The sequence below is a fragment of the Bubalus kerabau genome, chromosome 4 (assembly GCF_029407905.1).
Source record: "Bubalus kerabau isolate K-KA32 ecotype Philippines breed swamp buffalo chromosome 4, PCC_UOA_SB_1v2, whole genome shotgun sequence".
Lineage (NCBI taxonomy): Eukaryota > Metazoa > Chordata > Mammalia > Artiodactyla > Bovidae > Bubalus > Bubalus kerabau.
In genome coordinates this window covers 33,111,645-33,130,576 of record NC_073627.1, presented here as the reverse complement: position 1 = coordinate 33,130,576, position 18,932 = coordinate 33,111,645, and the positions used below count along the sequence as shown (strand labels likewise).

Here is an 18,932-nt window from a genome sequence, read left to right as displayed (position 1 = left end):
CTGCCAGGGCTTCCCTTTACTCATAGAGGTTGTACCTAAAATTCTAATGTAGTGGATTTGATTACAAGACAAACACAATTCTATGGGCCTCCATCCCCCTCTATTTTTAGAATTGGACATAATCACTGTTCTTCCTGGAAGCATCAATTGTATCATCTTTCTCTCACCTCCTTGGTTTCACTTCTATTTGAGTACTTGAGTCCCCAATTAATTGAATATTGTCAATTACTTCCTTTCTGGAATAATGAGCAGCAATACCATTCTAGTATAAATGGTATAACATTGAATTACTGCCCATCAATTGGGTCAAAGAAGGATTATCCTATCTTTTGGAAGGTATATTTGAAATTTCCTACCTTGAAACTTGAAAACTTCAAGTTTAGCAGTTGAAGCTACCTTCTGGTGAGCTATAAAAACAGGAAAAGTACCAAATAAATGGAATCACCATGTAAGCTCCTTTAGGTTACACTTTTTTACTTCTTCCCACAGAAGTTAAAATTTTTAATTTTTTAATTAAAATTTTAAAAGTAAAAATCCATAATGACTCCTGCAGAAATCCAGGTCCTTGTCCAGACTGTGACTTCATAGTTAAGCATGCAACAAGCAAGCATTTGCCCTTGATTGAATGTCCTACAGTTAGTAACCTTGGTGCCCTGTGATCCAAAGTCTAAACATTTTAAGTATAGTTGGTGCTTCAGAACCAGAAAAGAACTAAGAATATTTCAAGCTCTTTCCTTTGGGAGTTCAGATGAAGTTCTTTGTTCATGGCTCAGCCCTGCAAAGAATAAACAGCAGGTGACCTATGGCAGAACAACTTTTTTTAGCGATTTGCTAAGCGCAAAAGAAAGATCTCACCCTGCAACTGAAAGGTTGCTTTGATCAAACGTACAGTTAGAATGAGAAACCAAAGGCACAAGGCTGTGTGGCCTGTTTCATCTTAGCCAGCCCAGAAAGGCAGGTGTTAAAACACAGGAGAGACCCACAGTCTACAGGCTTCATGTCAGATAAATACATTGGCTCTCAAAGCCGAGCAGGCCAGTCATTTCTGAACCCTGTTGCAAATGTGTAGAATTGAATTTGTTTAACCACCATCTAGAACTGAACGATTCACTAACAGTGAAGTGTAGACGAGTGTAGATCCACCAGGATCCTCTCAGCAGATCACAGTCTCTACCACATGCCCTCAAATATAAGATGAATACGTCAGTTTCAGTGGGATTAAAATACTCAGTTCTTTCGTGGGGGCTTCCCTGGTGGCTTACAGGTAAAGAACACACCTACCAATGCAGGAGACTTGGGTTCGATTCCCAGGTCAGGAAGATCCTCTGGAAAGGAAATGGCAAGCCTCTCCAGTGTTCTTGCCTAGGAGACCCCAAGGACAGAGAAGCCTGGCTGGCTATAGTCCACGGGGTCCCACAGAGTTGGACACAACTTGGCAACTAAACAATAACAACAGCAATCCTTCATGGGCATTTCTTTCCTTAATTCTGGAAAGGAAATTGAAGTAGAGAGACCCAGTATCTTTACATCTGCTCAAGCTGTTCACAACTGATTTAAAGTTTAACCTACATGTTTAAATAATCCAAACCTGGGTCTTGCAGCTGCCATTTGGAGGAGAATAAAAATTTTTTTTGAAGTTTCTGGAGTTAAATTTCAGAAATAAGATACCTAATAAAAACAGGAATGAATCCAATGGCACATTTTTACATAACACCCCTATGTAAGGTATGCAAATTAAATGTCCATTTGCAGAGTAGGGTCCAAAGGAAATAGAATCTTTTGTTATCCAGGATTTCCAGAATCAGATAGTGTGGGGCTTCCCCAGTGGTTCAAATGGTAAAGAATCTACCTGCAGATCAGGGGACACAGGTTCAATCCCTGGGTCAGGAAGATCCCCTGGAGAAGGGAATGGCAACTCACTTCAGTATTCTTACCTGGAGAATCTCCATGGACAGAGCAGCTTGATGGGCTACAGTCCATGGGATTGCAAAGAGTTGGACATGACTAAGTGACTAACACTTTCACTTTTTTTCACTTTTCTCCAGGATTTCCAGAATCAGACAGTGTATATATTAATGAAACACTGCTTAACAGAAATTTTGCACGCATAGCCCATTGTGTTTTGAAGACAGTTGCTGGGGAAAGTCCTATGAGTCATGCAGTGATATTTCCTTTTTAATTCAGCAAAATGAGAAAGGTAGATTGAGCAGCATCAGTTTCCCATCGTCTTCAGCCACCTCCTCTCCAAGGGTGTCACTTCTGCTGTAGAAAATTGTCAAAGCTACAGCAGGTGCACCCAGCCCAGTGCAGGCCTGGCCCCTGGATCTCAGGGACTTAGCACTTCTGGGGAAGCCAGACCCAGACAAGCCTCTGCACCTGCTGAGATGGGGAGCCCAGATGGTAGCCCCACTGACCCAGAGCTTAAACACTAGTCTCTACTCAGCCATCCCACCACCACCAGGCATACGTGTGTAAAGGCAGTTGCTCCACAGAAGGAAGCAGGAACTCACAGTCTCTGGGTCTTTTCTACTCAATCAGATTCAACATATTTCATGATGATCCAGACTCTGTGCACGGTGGTATGCTGGGCGCTGTGGGGACCACCGTGAGCACAACTGTACTTTGTAGAGGCTCAAGATTTTAGGGGAAAAGGTGAAAAGAAACACAGAAAGTGGGACCAGTTATATTTCCCAAGAGGGCTATTTATGTCTTTCTTCTATCATTTTAATTTTCTGAAGCAGAAGAAAAGAGGAAAGGAGGAAGAAAGTGAGTAGAACAGAGGGAACAAAGCCGGTAGTCATTGGAGATCACCTAATTTGATGATTTTGGGTGTTTTTTAATAGTTAAATATGTTGTGTGTTATGTGTGTATATATATATACACACACACATACTGGCTGCAACAGGGTCAGGGGCCTCTGCCCCACTCACTCGGCCCCCCTCACCCCTCTTAGATAACCCTATTTCTCTTCCCCAGGGTCCTCTTCAAACAGAGTTTGAAAACCCTGCCCTAGTCCCCGTCTCACTGTCTTTAACCTTCATGAAGCTGAGATTGGAGAGGCCTCAGACATGCGTCAAACATCCCAAAGCCAGAGCCCAGAGCGGTCCTATTTACAAACTGGAACCGCAAGACTTTAAATGCACGCACAGTAAAATGATAACACAGCGTCACCTTGTCCATAACACCGGAAATAACTGCAGTCCTCCCCCTGAGTTTTCAAACTTGTTATAAATTGCTCAAGTGGAGAGCTGCTGGCCAGGTGAATTGTTCATTGTCCTTCCGTTACTACCAGGTAGCCCTGCTGGTTTAGTTTGTTCACAGAAACACCTGCTCTCCTTGGACAGAATTAGTCTTGAGTTGTGCATTATTTTGACCCAAGGCCATTGCCCATTGCAAAAAGAAGAAATTGCAGTCCCCTCCTGTTGCAGCAGCTGAGGCCAAAACCTGCATCTCTTGATCCTGGAGTAGCAGCCATCACAGAGCCCCTTTAAACAGTACAAAAGTGCTCTCAGCCAGAAGTACACCCCCAGGCTGGCTTCTAAGACTGCTTTCACATTTATAGTATCAATGGTGGAGTTCACATTTTCAAAAGAGTTGGGAAAGCTGATGAACTAGCCTTTCAACATTAGTGTAGAAATATTACTTTAAGAATTTATGGTTCAGACTCCCTTCCAGAATCCCACCTCTGAATCTCAAGAGGAAAGTTTCAAATTGCCTACTTGTCACCATCAACTGGAATTCAGAAGCATGGCTCTGCCACCGTCCCCATCAGGCTCAAGGCTGCAAGAGGACATCAGGGTTCTCTTATTTTTTCTTATTTTGGGACACAGCCCAACCTCCTGTGGGCAGGCTCAGGTCTGGTCATCATTTCTCATGCAGGTTTTCTCCACTACATTCTTCTCTTTGGGCACCAGTCTCCTGGGTTGGAGGGTAAATGCTGTGGCTCAGATGGTAAAGAATCTGCCTGCAAAGCAGGAGTCATGGGTTCGATCCCTGGGTGGGAAAGATTCCCTGGAGAAGGAAATGGCAACCCACTCCAGTATTCTTGCCTGGAGAATCCCATGGACAGAGGAGCATGGCGGGCTACAGTCCATGGGGTCACAAAAGAGTTAGACATGACTGAGTGACTAACACATATCTCCTGAGTTGAATCTTAAATACTATTTTATTCCAACCCCTTCAGAATTCTTAGTGCAGAAAGAGATTCAGCTCTGAGTTTTCGATGAAACAAAAAAGTCATAGAGCAGTTCAGTAGATATTTTGACCGTCTGTTGGGAGAAAAGCCCCATGGAACACAGAGGAATTAGACATGAATTCTGTTTCAAAGAGCTTACCGTCTAGAATGTTCTCCCAATTCTCCTGCTTAGTTATGCCTGTTAATAATATTGGACAACATCTCACCACTACATGGAGTAGATTTCTGGGAGACCTGAAGGAAAGAAATGACTTTCTCTCTCCTTCTGCTAGTACACTGGGGCTGATCTCTATGAATCCAGGGGAGAGAAGCAGGAACATTGAGTTGATTCTCCTGGAATCCAGAAAACGGCATTAGAGAACTGAAGTCGATTACAGAAGCCCAGGGGGCGCCCAAGAGGCTGCGACTTCTCCGCCAAGACTCAAAGAAAGCCCCGCTGGCCAGAAAGAAGCGTCTGGGCAGCTTGGTTCCGTGGTCTGATGGATGTCGATGAATGGAAAGATACAATGAGCTGTGTGTGAATGGTGCTGCCTTTATTTGTTTTGCAGACTAATCCAGGCCTCCGCAGCCGCATACTTATGGCAAAGCCTTGGTAAATCCCTGGATTCTCTGGTCCTCCTCCTGAATAGCGAGAGGCGTCACGGGCCGGTCCCTGCACCCACAGCACACGCAGCGTCTTGATAGTTTTGAGAAGCTGGCGGGGCAGAGCCTTCCTTCCTGTCTTCAATGCCTTCATCTGACTTGGCTTCTCCCCACAGCACCACGCCCCCCCCCCCCCCACTGTTGGCTGTTTGAGCAGAACACGCACAAGGGTTTCATCTGTCCCCCTTCGCTCCCTCCTAACATCTCAAATGTGGAGTGAGAAAAAAGCCTCCTCGGTTTTCGTACCAAGCCCATTTGGGTCCAAAATCCTGACTTCTCTATTTCCCCCAACTCTTTCCTTCATCTCTAGTTCCTTGCTCCTTAGAAATTAGTGATCTAGCAATGCAGGCATCATGTGAATGTATCTGTGGACCCTTCTGAGAAATTCCGGAGTATTCGTGTAGAAGGCATTGAATTCCCTGAGCATGCAAGCCAGGCTGTAATATTATAAAGGTCCATTGGGAAAAGGCAATCTTTTCAGGCCCCCTGAGACTATCCTTTGGGTCCTGAATGGGCCATTTGTTGCCACCCTAAAGAGATGAGACAGTTTCCAAAGTATTAACCACACATGCATACCATGGATCCCATTTGTTTGGAAGAAAAATACTCCTGGTCCAATTTGTCTTTAAAAGCAAAGCCAGTGGACTTCCCTGGTGGTCCAGTGGTTAAGACTCTGCACTTCCAATGCAGGAGGGTGCAGGTTCGATCCCTGGTTGGTGAGCTAAGATCCCCCATGCCATACAGCATGACCAAAAAAAAAAAAAGCAAGGTCAAGAGGACAAGCATTGCTAAACCTGTTTGTAAGTGGGAAACTGAGAACATGGGAAGACTCTCAGACTTGTTCAAGGCTGCACCAGAAGTAGATGGCAAAGCAAGGACAGAACCCAGAGGGATGGTTCCCAAAACTTTAGTCATCCAAGACTTCTTTAATTATACCCATGACTATTGTAGAGCTTGTATTTAAATCAGCTGTGTCTTCCTCCCCCCAAACCCCTATATATATGAATTATTATCCATATATCTGTCTTTGATTAATTAATGGCATATAAACTTACCAGCCAGTGCTTTTTGATGAGAACAAACAGTTCTAAACCAAGTTGTTCTGCTTCTAGGCAGCAACTATGAAAAGTGACGGTTTCATGAAACTAAGCAGCCTTTCTCTGGACAAACACACCCTTTTTCTTCAGCTCTTTGAAATACTGAGAAATCAGTCATAGACATCAGGCACCCCTTTTTGAAGTCTCTGATTCCCAAGTACCTCTGATTCCCATCTACAGATCAGGACCTACTTGCCATGGAAATGCCAGAGAACCAGAATCCCCCTGGGGGCTTGTCCAAACACAGACCCTCTGTCCCTCCGCCTCTCACCCAAGCTTTGGATTCTGTATGTCTGGGTGGGGCCTGAAAATTGGTACTGTTGGCAGGTTTCCAGATGATGCCAAAGATGCTGGTCCAGGGCCACACTTTGGGAACCACTGTCCCAGCTGCTGCCCCAGAACACCGGCTCTTGGATGCAGCCTCTTGGTCCTGACCTGTACACCAGAGGAGGAGCTGTGTTCTCCCCTCCAAGCCGGAGGGGAGAAGGCAGGCTCCGCCTCCACCATCAGAACTGCCACCAGCCCCAGGCTTCTTTCCCTAACAGATTGACAACGGCCCTCCAGAGTGTTTTCTCTTTTTTCTGGGTCCCTGTTGGAGGCAGGAGGTTAGAAGCAGGGGGCCACCGCAGGAGGTCTGTTCTTATCTTGGGATCTTTTCCTGAGCTCTAAGTAAGCAAATGTTTATACACACAGCTGACCCAAATTAGCTGGAGCTGCACAGACAGAAATAGGAATAGCCCGTGACTAAACTCCTCATCGAGAACATGAATTCCCCTGTGAGAAGCGATTCATCTTCTTCCCAGGGGATGAGCGAGACGTGTGGCTGACTGAATTTACAACCGTATTTTAATTTGGAATCACATTGACTTATTTTTTTTTTTTATTTAGCAATCCAAATTCCTTTTTCAATCCTAAATGTCAATGTCCCTTAAATACAAAATGTTGCCATTTGATACTCCCAGGGCTGTCAGCAGAGGGGGTCCTTCGTGGATTTTCCAAAAAGTCAATGTGGTACGCAGGAATGCAGTTTCACTTTCTTTGGCCCTTGGGGGGAGGGGCTGAAACCCTCTTTTCTCTGGAATCCCAGAAAAGATACATGTCACAGAGGCCATGGCAGGCCAACCCAGTGCCCCATGTAACATCCTTTAAGTCCTGGAAAGAAGAGCGTGGGGTACAACCCAGTGTGTGAATCTTTTTAGCTTCCTTCCCAAGTCCTTGCTGAATGGTCATAGCCTCTCCCACCCTGTGGCAGAAGGTTCCAGAAGACCACTGTGGGCCTGGCATCAGAGAACTGGACTATTCAGTCATTTCACAGGGGAATTGTTACCTCCAAAGAGTGATGAATTGTAACTCTGCAGGCTAAGATACAGGAAATACAGCATTTTGTGGAAGAGTTAATAAGCTCCACTAATAAGAATTGAAAAGCCTCAGGGATAAGAGAAGCAGATAAATTCCCCCTAAACCCTAAGCCCAATTAAAACCAATTGAGTTTGGAATGTAAGAGCCATCTCAAGATAGATTCATGCTGTCCCCTTAGGGTTGCTTCTTAAGGAAAAAGTTATGTCACTCTTTTTAATGACTTAGTAAGGAAGGCCACACTAAAATCAATTCCTTTTCTGGATTATGGAAGGGATTAAGCCACATCAGTATATAATACCTAGGTGACCACCAGACTGTTGGACAGAGGTGAAGCCCCATGGGTTCAGATGGTACAGACTCACCAGGACCCAGTGGCCCTCAAGCAGATTTGTAGGATCTGGTTGCCTGGGGAAATAGCAGATGGTTTTGGAACTCCACCAGTGTAAATTGCAGCTGTGATCAAAGGCAAATAAAGACAAGCCTCCTGACTCAGGATGGGGGTCAGACCCAAGTCAGAGAAACTATGAGCAATGCAGCAGACTGGCACATTTTTCCAGAGCCACTGAGTCAGGGGACAGGGGAGGGGAAAGAGGCCATTGAAAAGGGCAGAGTTGGCAGAGAGGTTCCTTTTAAGAGTGAAAAGCAGCAAAGAGAAACTGGAGGTGTTAGATTGATGGGAGATGTGGTGGTCAAGCAACAATTTATTTTTTTTTCTCCTATAAAAAGGAAGCCCCTTAGTCTCTGGTCAAATTGAGGAGAAAAGGACTTGTCCAGTCTCCTTGGCACAAGGCAGCCAGCTGGGACCAGTCTGCCTGTTCCTTTGGTCAACTCTGCAGTAGTTTGGGTGAGACAGGAAAGTCTAGAGAGAGATGCCTCAGTAGCTCCTCAAGCTCCCCAAGCAATATCCAAGGATAATGGGCTTGACCAGCTGCCAGGACCCAGAGTGGAGTCTCCCTTCTCTCCAACAAGCCCGTCCAAGAGCTGGGCTCACATGAGGCATGGATTTGAGGCTGAATGAGACACACACACTCACACGCATGCACGTGCTCACACATTCACACACAAGTGCCCATCTGGTTAGATATCCAATTTTGTTGTTGTTGTTGTTTATGCCAGTCAGTTTGGAGGACTGTTTCCTTGACTGCAGCTTGTAAGTTGACATCTGTTGAAGTAATATTAGAATTCTGGATCACGTGATCCACCCACTTGTTCAGACCTCCAGTCCAGGAGGATATTTGATGCAATTCTGCAACCGCTGATCAACCTCATCACTTCTGATGAAAAGTTACTGTTTATGGCTCTGGGTTGTGATTGTTCCAGGGGATCAGGAAAGGCAATGAAAAGGCAGATTTTTGCAAAAGCAAAGCCAAAAGTTCATCCCCGTGAGGCATTGCTGGGAATTGGTAGGAGGAGAAGCCGTGGGGTCGTGGAGAGAAGGAGGCTGGCGTCCAGTCCAGGTCGTTCCTGGCTGCTGTGGACTGTGATGGCCCAGTGCCCGTGTCTCCCGGGCCTCAGTGTTTTGAGCATCACAGCTGAAGAGAAGTTAGATGGTCAGAGGACCTTGGCTCCTAGCCCTACCAGTGTGACCCTGGGCAAGTCAATCCCATTCCAGGGGCCTTAAGTTTCCCCATTATTTTACCATCTCCAAGGTCCCTTCCAGCCCTCAAAGTCTCATTCCGTGCTTCTCTCTCAACACCCTTTGGTTGCATGTTCTTGCCCGACCAGCCACCTCCCTGACCCAAAACGACAAGTCGCCTCCCACAACATGGATCACAGCCCTTCCACTGACCTTGACCTCCACCCGGACTTCTGCACTCAAGGGCAGGGCAAAGTCAAAGAGAGTGGTGGTCACCCCAGTCTCCCCATCTCCCTAAAACTAGAGCATCGCCTGTCCCCGCCCCTGGGCCTGCCCCTCTTCAGAATCTTGGAATGCCCCGTCTCTGCCACTCCTTTTCCTATCGCGTATTCTGCCCCCGCTGCTCCTCCTGTTTGAGGCTGACGTCCACCTTTCTCTGTGTCCTCCGGCCTCGGGGAAGCTGGTGACCTCCAGGCCTTTCTTCTTCAACTGCTTGTGGCCTGAAGAAGGCGATCACCTCCCCCCCGCCCCCGTGCACAGCTCAGCAAGCACACCGGCAAACGCCGCCGCGCTGCTCCGGGCCCCAAGGTCCCCTGCTCACGTCTGTATCTTTCTGTTTCAGCCCTGAAAAGCCCACCTGAATTCCATGAACAAAGAAAACGTTTGGATAGTGACAAGGTAACTTTCTGCAAACCTCCCATCTTTCTGATCTCAGACTCCAGGCTATGGATCTCCAGGTGCTGCTGCTGCTGCTGCTGCTAAGTCACTTCAGTCGTGTCCAACTCTGTGCGACCCCATAGACGGTGGCCCACCAGGCTCCCCCGTCCCTGGGATTCTCCAGGCAAGAACACTGGAGTGGGTTGCCATTTCCTTCTCCAATGCATGAAAGTGAAAAGTGAAAGTGAAGTCGCTCGGTCCTGTCCGACTCTTAGCGATCCCATGGACTGCAGCCTACCAGGCTCCTCCATCCATGGGATTTTCCAGGCAAGAGTACTGGAGTGGGGTGCCATTGCCTTCTCCGCTCCAGGTGCTAAGTTTGGGCAAATTTCTCCTACAATTGGCTGGTCCCCTCCCCCCACACTGTGTGGCATCTTCCTCCTAGGCTCTGAAAACTGTGGAAATAGGATCAATGATGTTGGATTTGAAACTGCTATTGGTGAGCTTTAAAAAAAAAGTTGTCCCCAGTCTTTCTGATGTCAGTAGAGGCATCCCTACAAGGAGTTTTCAGAGACATGAAATGAGGTAGATAAGGTGGGTTGGCAAGCTGGCCTCTCTTTCATGACAGGCGTTTCTCAGTGATGAACAGATGATTTTAAATCCAATTCAGTGGTAGGGTAAGACCTGCAGATACGTGGCTTATTTAATGCTATTTAAAGGTGAAGAGGTTTCCCTGGTGGCTCAGTAACAAAGAATCCGCCTGCCAATGCAGGAGATGCAGGCTCAATCCTTGGGTTGGGAAGATCCCCTGGAGAAGGAAATGGCAACCCACTCCAGCATTCTTGCCTGGAGAATCCCATGGTCAGAGGAGCCTGGCGGGCTACAGTCCGTGGGGTCGAATAAGTTGGACACGACTGAGTGACTAAACAAAAATGGAAGGCTGAAGGAATTCTGTTTATTTCTCTTTCTTTTAGCATTTGAGGGGGGAAATTAGCATGTATTCTCTACCTTCAGAGCAAGCCTCTGCAATTGAATTTATCGATACCGTAAGTGCTAATTAGGGAGCCTCAGCAGCGCACCTAGAAGGAAGGCCAGCAAGTTCCTTCTCCTGGGAGGCCACTGCTAGAGAATCCTAGCCGCTAGCGAGAGGGTAGGGGAGCAGGGAAGAGGGGCGGAGCTCCAGGACTCCCTAGGGCTGCTCATGGGAGGCTGTGCTTCCTGCTGCCTGGAGAATAACTGCCTTTCATCAGAACTGGAGTGAGCCCCAGACCCCTCTTCAGGGGGCCAATACACTGAGATCAGAACCCAGAAATGAGGGCCCTGAAGTTCGGTTATGGCTCTTCCACAGCCCACACCGTCTCTGCAGACAACTCCACCATCAAAAAAACTTTGCTGCTGCTGCGAAGTCGCTTCAGTCGTGTCCGACTCTGTGCGACCCCACAGACAGCAGCCCAACCAGGTTTCCCCGTCCCTGGGATTCTCCAGGCAAGAACACTGGAGTGGGTTGCCATTTCTTTCTCCAATGCATGAAAGTGAAGAGTGAAAGTGAAATCACTCAGTCATGTCCGACTCTTAGCGACCCCATGGACTGCAGCCTACCAGGCTCCTGCGTCCATGGGATTCTCCAGGCAAGAGTACTGGAGTGGGGTGCCTTTGCCTTTAAGACTCAATAAATACTACATCTGTAAGTGTCCTTGCAGCGTCGATGTGGGTCTCAATCTGCAGGATTCTCATTTTCACATCCTGAGAGAAAACTCAAGGGAAAAACAGGAGGAGGGCATGTGTTGTCATGTTATCCTGGATGGAATGAGGTTACATTTCATCCCTGACTCTAGTTAATTTGTGACTCCTTTACAAAATAAGATCGGCTATTATATAAGCAGCATGATAATATCAGTTTTATTAGTATTTTATGAATAGGTACCTGTCTGCCCTTTAAGTTTGGAGCGCTGAGATGGACCAAAGCTTTTGACCTCTTTATCTTATTTCTCCATCCTGAAATTACTAGAGAGGTTTTACTAGATGAGTCCTCCTTCATCAGAATGTAGAACAGGGATATTTGCATGTTTCATTTGTAAGAAAGTAATGCTTTTTTCCTTTTGAGAGAAAAGGGGTTTCTTTTAAAGTTAAAATTAGATGATTCGGCTGTATGATACTGAGAGTGGAATTGATTCCATGTTTGTGTCCAACAGGCTGAAGACACCCTGAAGCGCAAGGCAAGAAGCAGGTCCGACCGTGCAGCCGTGGTGAAAATGCACATACTCCAAGGTAAGGCTGCTCGAGATCATTAAAGCAGTACCGTCAGTGAGAGGGAACACGGACCATTGCTCAAGGTTCTTTGTCTCTGCACAGTGGCTGAGTCCGCTTAGAAAGGAGCCACTTCCATTCCCAAGTGGTTTTTGAGCTGTCACCTAGTCATCTGAGGCCATGTTGATGGTCAAATCGAGAAGCCATATGGTGGCCCAGAAGGTACCACACTTGGGGTCCAATCTGAGCTGCACCACTGCTCAGCTTTCTCTGAGCACACAGGGCATGTCCAACATATATCAACTTCCTTTAAAATGTCCATCCTTCATACCAGTAATAAATGTTTAGTTTCGAAAGGGTTTCCCTGGTGGCTCAGCAGTAAAGAATCTGCCTGCAAAGCAGGAGTCTCAGGTTCGATCCCTGGGTTGGGAAGATCCCCTGGAGGAGGGCATGGCAACCCACTCCAGTATTCGTGCTTGGAGAATCCCATGGATAGAGGAGTCTGGCAGGCTACAGTCCACGGGGTCACAAAAGAGTTGGACACAACTGAAGCAACTGAGCATCCAAGGCTTACAAAATGATGTTTACTGAGGAGACCAGAAAACAAAACTATATTCACAGTTGAATTCAGGAAAGCAAAGTATATACATAAATTGTATTTATAGTCAGATTCTATGATGAAAAGACAAAGACCTAACAATAAATACTGTGTAAGTAATTAAGAAATACACCCAATTATTAAAAACAGTAGATTCTAAGTGGAGGAGGTTTCCCAATGCTTTCATTTCTTTTGCATAATTTTTTTAACATTTTCTACACTTACAGCAATATATATGTATAAGAATACATAATCAAAAAAGGAATGTTATCTGTTACATCATTACCATCTTGAATTAAAATATCAGGCTGTAAACCCCGAGAATCGGACGCAACTGAGCAACCGAGCACACACACACATGAATAGAACAGTGGTACTATGAGGTCTGGAAAGATCTCACCTTCTAAATTTTCAGAGTTGAGCAGAAAGCGGCAAACTCTCATGGAACCCTAACTTCCGGTTCTGCCTTATTGCAACAACTGGCTTTCAAGACTCTCTTCCATGTTCTTGCACAGAAATAAGTCAGGGCCTGCCCAGAGAGGAATAAAGAGTGATTTAGAGCTTGTCAGTAACCGTTCTCACCCTCCCAGTGGTGAGAAGCTGAGCTGCCTGTTGGATATATTCTTTTTTTAAATCCCTGTTTAATTAAATAACCATTTCCCTCCAAAATTGTTTCTCTTTTACAACCAGATCAGGACATTTGAATCAGTTAGTATCACAACCTCAACAGGTCTGAAACCCTTAAGAAGTCATGCTATCACAATTATTACAATTGAATCGGATTGTTAGGTCCCTTCAGTTGTGTCTGACTCTTTTGCAACCCCAAGGACTGTAGCCCGCCAGGCTGTCTATCCATGGGATTTCCCAGGCAAGAATACTGGAATGGGTTGCCATTTCCTTCTCCAGGGGCTTCCCGACCCAGGGATCAAACCTGCGTCTCCTGCATCTCCTATATTGCAGGCAAATTTTTTACCGCTGAGCCACAGGGAAGCCCCAATTATAACAATAGATAATCTTTACTGCCAGCTCATCATGGGCCAGGTAGTACCCAGGTCTCCAGCATTTCAGGCAGATTCTTTACCAGCTGAGCCACCAGGGAAGCGCATACAGACTGGATGGGCATGCAAATGCTGTCATTTAAAGTCAGTAAACGAGGCAGGCCCTGTGGACTGTTTGCTTACAGAATCGACAAATCACACATTTTTCTCCCGAAATCCTCACAAAGCCAGTTTGTCTAACGCTTCTATGCTCTTCAATTTGCCTTTATTTGGAACTGTCTAGTCTTTGCTGCTAATCCATGTGAAAGGAGGATGATTGCATCGAAAAATTATTAGGATGGCTGCGTACAATGTGTCAGAGTGTTTGGGTTACAGAAGCAAGAAACAGAATAAAAATAAAACCACAAAAATGATATTAAATTCTAGAGCCAATCTTCTTGATTTTAACCCCTCAGCTTCCACTGCAGAGAGATCGGTTCCAACTGCCCAGATGAAGCTGAAAAGAGCCCGTCTCGCAGATGACCTCAACGAAAAGATTGCTCTCCGGCCGGGGCCGCTGGAGCTGGTGGAGAAGAACATACTCCCTGTGGACTCTGCTGTGAAAGAGGCCATTAAAGGTAATTAGCTCCAATGGCAGGCTTCCTCCATGCTGGGATCTGAAGGCAGCCGTGGCTCCTCTGAAGTGCTGGGGTCCTGGGGGTGAAGGCATCTCACTAAACAAGAGTCTATCCAGGGGTTACTGTCCCAAAATGTTCCCAGAAATCCCAGGAACAAGGAAGAAATTCCCAGCCACCCGCCTCCAACGTCAGGTTGACATAGACCAGGGTGGTTCTGGTCAAGCGGGTCAGAACATCTCTCCCATGGGGATCCATCACTCCGGAGTCATGGTGCTCCTTGGTTCCCTCTTTTAAAGGGGTGCAGACTGGCAGAACTGAAAGAGCACTGGACCTGAGTGGGAAGAACTGGGCGCTAAGCCCAGTTTGGGCTCTGTGGGTTGAAAAGTGTTAGTCACTCAGTTGTGTCTGACTCTTTGCGGGCCCATGGACTGTAGCCCGCCAGGCTCCTCTGTCTAGAGAATTGTCCAGACAAGAATACTGGAGTGGATAGCCATTTCCTTCTCCAGGGGAATCTTCCCAACCCACAGATCAAACCCAGGTCTCCTACATTGCAAACAGATTCTTTACTGTCTGTGCTACCAGGGAAGCCCCCCACCACCACCAAAATATATATATATATATATATATATATATATATATACATACACAAAATATATCTTTAAAAAGCTGATCCTCTGTCACAAATATTACACATCCTTTTGTCAACAACATGTCCTTTACCTTTTTGTTTGTTTTGTTTCTGTCCTTTGTCTTTTGATTTTCTGTGTAGTGTATTTTACCTGTAGCAGTTTTTAATTTCTGTATAGTTCAATCTCTTTATCTTTTTCTTTGAGTTTTTGGATGTTACTGCTTACTGAAAACACTTCTTACCTCAAGAATGGAGTTATTCACCTATTCTGTTTTCTAACATGTTTATACTTCATTTTTATATTTCAGTCTTTATGCTGAAATATAAAAGTAATTACACTTTTATATATGAGAGTGCATGGTTTAAGAGACAAGGTTTAGTTTTCTTTTTTCCACAATTTTAGTGGTTTGTTTTATAATGTGTCTTGATCTCTGTCTTCACAAGGTTTTTTACATTGGCCTGATTTTTCTCATGTTTCTTGGCTATTCTGTTAGTTTCTGGTTGGTGAAATTTAGGATCAGTTTGTTACATGCCAACTTCGATCCTGTTAGAATGTTGTTCGGGATTGCAGTGAATTTATGGGTTAAGTTATGGTGAATTCATATGTTTAAATTATATGAATTCTGTGGCAAAAAGTATCTCTTTTCACCTACACAAGCCTCTTTTAAAAATTTCCCTTGGTAAGGTTTTCAAAAATAAATTCATATCAGTTATTGCTTGCGTATGGGAAACCTATTAATTTTGCACATTTATTCTGTAACTGGGGCACTTTGAAGATTTTCTTAATAGTTCCAGTAGTTTCTCATTTTTATCTTAAATTGTTTGGATATATAATCACATCATCTGCAAATAATGAAGATGTGCCTTCTGGTTTGTTTCTCCTTTCTGTCTGGAAACACTGGCTGGTTGTTGAAAAGAAACATCATGGAATTATTAGTAAATTGCAAAATATCATTTTAAGTTACATGCAGTATATTCATAGCACAAATTATATGTAATTTTGTGTATTTTATTTATAAATTACCTGTTAATATTTGTAAATTATATATAAATGATAACAATAGACTATATTATACAAGTCTAATAATATATATATTTTATTATACATAAAATATACAGGTGTGTATCTAACCTATAAAATTATATGTATGAATTATATAAAGCACATATAATTTATATATTTACATTATGCAGCTTTATTATATAATTTAATAACTATTGATATATTACATAGAAGAAAATTATTATTATTGCTATATTGCCGGTGGTTCAAAAACAGTATTATAATGTTATATATTGGATTGGCCAAAAAGTTAGTCCAGTTTTATTTGTGATGTTGGTGATAACAATTTTGTTTGATTCAGTCTTCCTTGGGAATTTCTCTAGTCATTCACCTCTAAATATGATACTGCCTTTTGCTATAAACAGGTATTCTAAGGAAGTGTTTGTTCTATTCCATTATTAAGAGTAGCTTGCAAGATGGATGCTTAGTTTTTAAAATGCTTTCCACGTTCATGAAAAGATGACCATTTGAGTTTCTTTCTCTCTCCTAGGAATGTGGTACTACTGTCTTTCTTAATCATCCTTGTATTTCTGGAAATAAATCCTACATGGATATTTCCCCCCTAGAAATTTTGAGAATTTTACATCTCTTTTGTTATTAGTTGGGATAACAGAAGCTGCTAACCAAACCACAAAATTTCAGCTGCTTAACAGACATTTATTTCTTATTTATAAATGGTCCAGAGAGGGTTTTATTCTATGGCAAACGTTTCAGGCACACAGACTCCTTTGGTCTTGCTGCTCCATCATCCCCTAGCACAAAGGCGGCAAACTTAAAGAGCTAGAGAGTAAGCAAGCTCTCCAAGCTGTCACAACGACTCAGCTCAGCCATCATCGTGGAAGAGGAGCCACAGGCGATACAGAAACAAATGGGCATGGCTGTGTTCCAATAAAACTTTATTTACAAAAACAGACAGCAGGCTCACCAGCTATAAATTTGCCAACCTGTGCCCTGCAGCCTTATCATCCTCCAAAATCTAGCCAGGGAAGAGGAAAGGAAGGAACAGCAATTTCACAGGAATATCTCTATACTGTGGAAGAGGGAGGGGGGTATAAATTTTAATGACTAGCTTTTGGTCAAGAGCCTGAACAAGAGCCATGCTGTGGGCACAGAAAAAAAGAGCATCTGAGAAGTACTTGATATGCATTGTTAGATACTGGTAGAATGTGTCAGTGTGGATAAAAGGAAGAGTCACAGATGACCAACCTTGGTTCCCCTGCTGGTCAGCTAGTTAAATGGCAGCCATGTATCAAGATGCAGACTGTGAGCAGAGGGGCAGATCAGGGGAGAGATGATGAATTCCTGTTTCATGTTGGAGCTGAGGGGTCCACAGGAACTCCAGAGGCAGGGGTTCAGTAAGCAGGGCTTTCAACCAAACTAGACTGCAGAAGAAAGTCTTGGTCTAGAGCTACAGACTTAGAAGACTATGGAAACTTAAACTGATGGACTTGCTAAGAGATCCCTTTCACATATTCATTTCTTCATTTAATGTTTATGGAGCATCTTCTGTGTGGCAGGCACTGTTCAAGCATCTGTGACATATTAATGAACAAAACCTACAAAAATGTCTGCTCTAGCAGAGCTTATATTCTAGCACAGGAGACACAGATGATCAGCAAAACCCGTGAATGATTATATATCCTAATAAAAAGTGATAAATGGTGTGAAAATAGAAGTTGTGCAGGGTACAGAGTGCCCAGTAGAGGGTGGTTGGGGGGATGGAAGGAAGTATAAAAAGCAAAGAGAATAATGTATAAACAGAGGTAGGGATCTGTGAAGAATAAAGAGAAGGAAAAGCTAGAGAAAAGGTTGGCGGAGGTTGACCTCATCCAGGGAACCCCCATGCGTCAGCCTGTTTAGCAGCAATCTTTCAACGTGCGTGAATTTCTACCAGCAAGGCAGTGGCATCTTCAGTTCAGTCTCTCAGTCACGTCCAACTCTTTGCAACCCCATGGACTGCAGCATGCCAGGCTTCCCTATCCATCACCAACTCCCGGAGCTTACTCAAACTCATGTCCATTGAGTTGGTGATGCCATCCAACCATCTCATCCTCTGTCATCCCCTTCTCCTCCCACCTTCAATCTTTCCCAGCATCAGGGTCTTTTCAAATGAGTGGCATCTTATGACATGTCATCTATCTTATGACATGTCATAGAGACAGAGGAAGCTTCTCAGAGACCAGCTGTAGAAATAGCCCTCTGAGTAACCCTTCCAATGGCACTGGTGATCCCCACCCCTCTCCTGGCTGTCACTTCTCTGGATCTCATCTTCCACCCTCAGCAAAGCAGCAACTCAGGGTGGTGGTTTTCTGTGTATTGTTCTCCTGGCCTCTGTGTATATTCCTTCCTTGGTCCACGCGCCGTTCCAGATGTGTTTACATTTTCCAGCACCCTCCGCAGCTGTGCGTCTGTGTTTCTGCCAATCCCAGAGCGAAACTCTCACTGTCTTCCTCCCCGTTCCCCCGCCCAGGTTTTATTCAAGACCAATTTTTCTTCAACACGAAGATGAAATAAACTAGAACATCTCGCAAGGAGGCTGTTGACAGAGAACCAGCCCCCACTGCGGGGTTTTTCTTCTCCTTGGCAGATGTCCCCACCCTTACCCTCAGCTGAGTGACTGTAGCAAATCTTTCCCCCTACACCTGCCTCTCCTTCGGGGTGCCAGCCAACCTTCACTCTTCCAGCCTGCAGGTTTATTCTCTGAGTCAGGTAGAAGTTTACAGATTCCAGCTGGAGGAAACTTAGGCTTGTGTGGGCTACAGTGATATGATGTGAAAGAAAAGGGGGCTTGTTTTTTAGGTTCTTTTTTGTTTTGGTTTTCATTTATTTTTAGTTGGAGGATAATTGCTTTACAATACTGTATTGTTGTCTGCCATGCATCAACGTGAATCAGCCAAAGGTACACCTATGTCCCCCGATCCTTGAACCCTCCTCCCACCTCCTTCCCTATCCCACCCCTCTAGGTTGTCACAGAGCACCAGCTTTGGGCTCCCTGCATCACACAGCAAATTCCCACTGGCTGTCTATTTTACATATGGTAATGTGTATGTTTCCGTGCTGCTCTCTCAATTCGTCCCTCCCTCTCCTTCCCCCACTGTGTCCACAAGTCTGTTTTCTATGTCTATGTCTCCTTTGCTGCCCTGCAGATAAGTTCATCAGTACCATCCTTCTAGATCCACATATATGCATTAGTATACAATATTTGTTTTTCTCTTTCTGACTTACTTCACTCTATGCAATTGGTTCTAGGTTCAT

The 18,932-nt window shown here is 44.8% G+C and overlaps 1 protein-coding gene across 2 annotated transcripts in view; it reads left to right on the top strand.

The window, feature by feature from the left end:
• MYOCD (myocardin) overlaps nucleotides 1-18,932 on the top strand; it is an 89,591-nt gene that overhangs the window by 31,365 nt on the left and 39,294 nt on the right. The window contains exons 3-6 of one of the 2 annotated variants that reach the window (XM_055576481.1): nucleotides 4,744-4,787; nucleotides 9,492-9,547; nucleotides 11,719-11,794; nucleotides 13,825-13,986. In XM_055576481.1, the coding sequence (XP_055432456.1) occupies nucleotides 11,779-11,794; nucleotides 13,825-13,986 (178 nt within the window). In that variant the 5' untranslated portion in view covers nucleotides 4,744-4,787; nucleotides 9,492-9,547; nucleotides 11,719-11,778. Of the gene's footprint in view, nucleotides 1-4,467; nucleotides 4,788-9,491; nucleotides 9,548-11,718; nucleotides 11,795-13,824; nucleotides 13,987-18,932 lie in introns of both variants that reach the window. The other variant, XM_055576482.1, reaches the window with a different exon arrangement.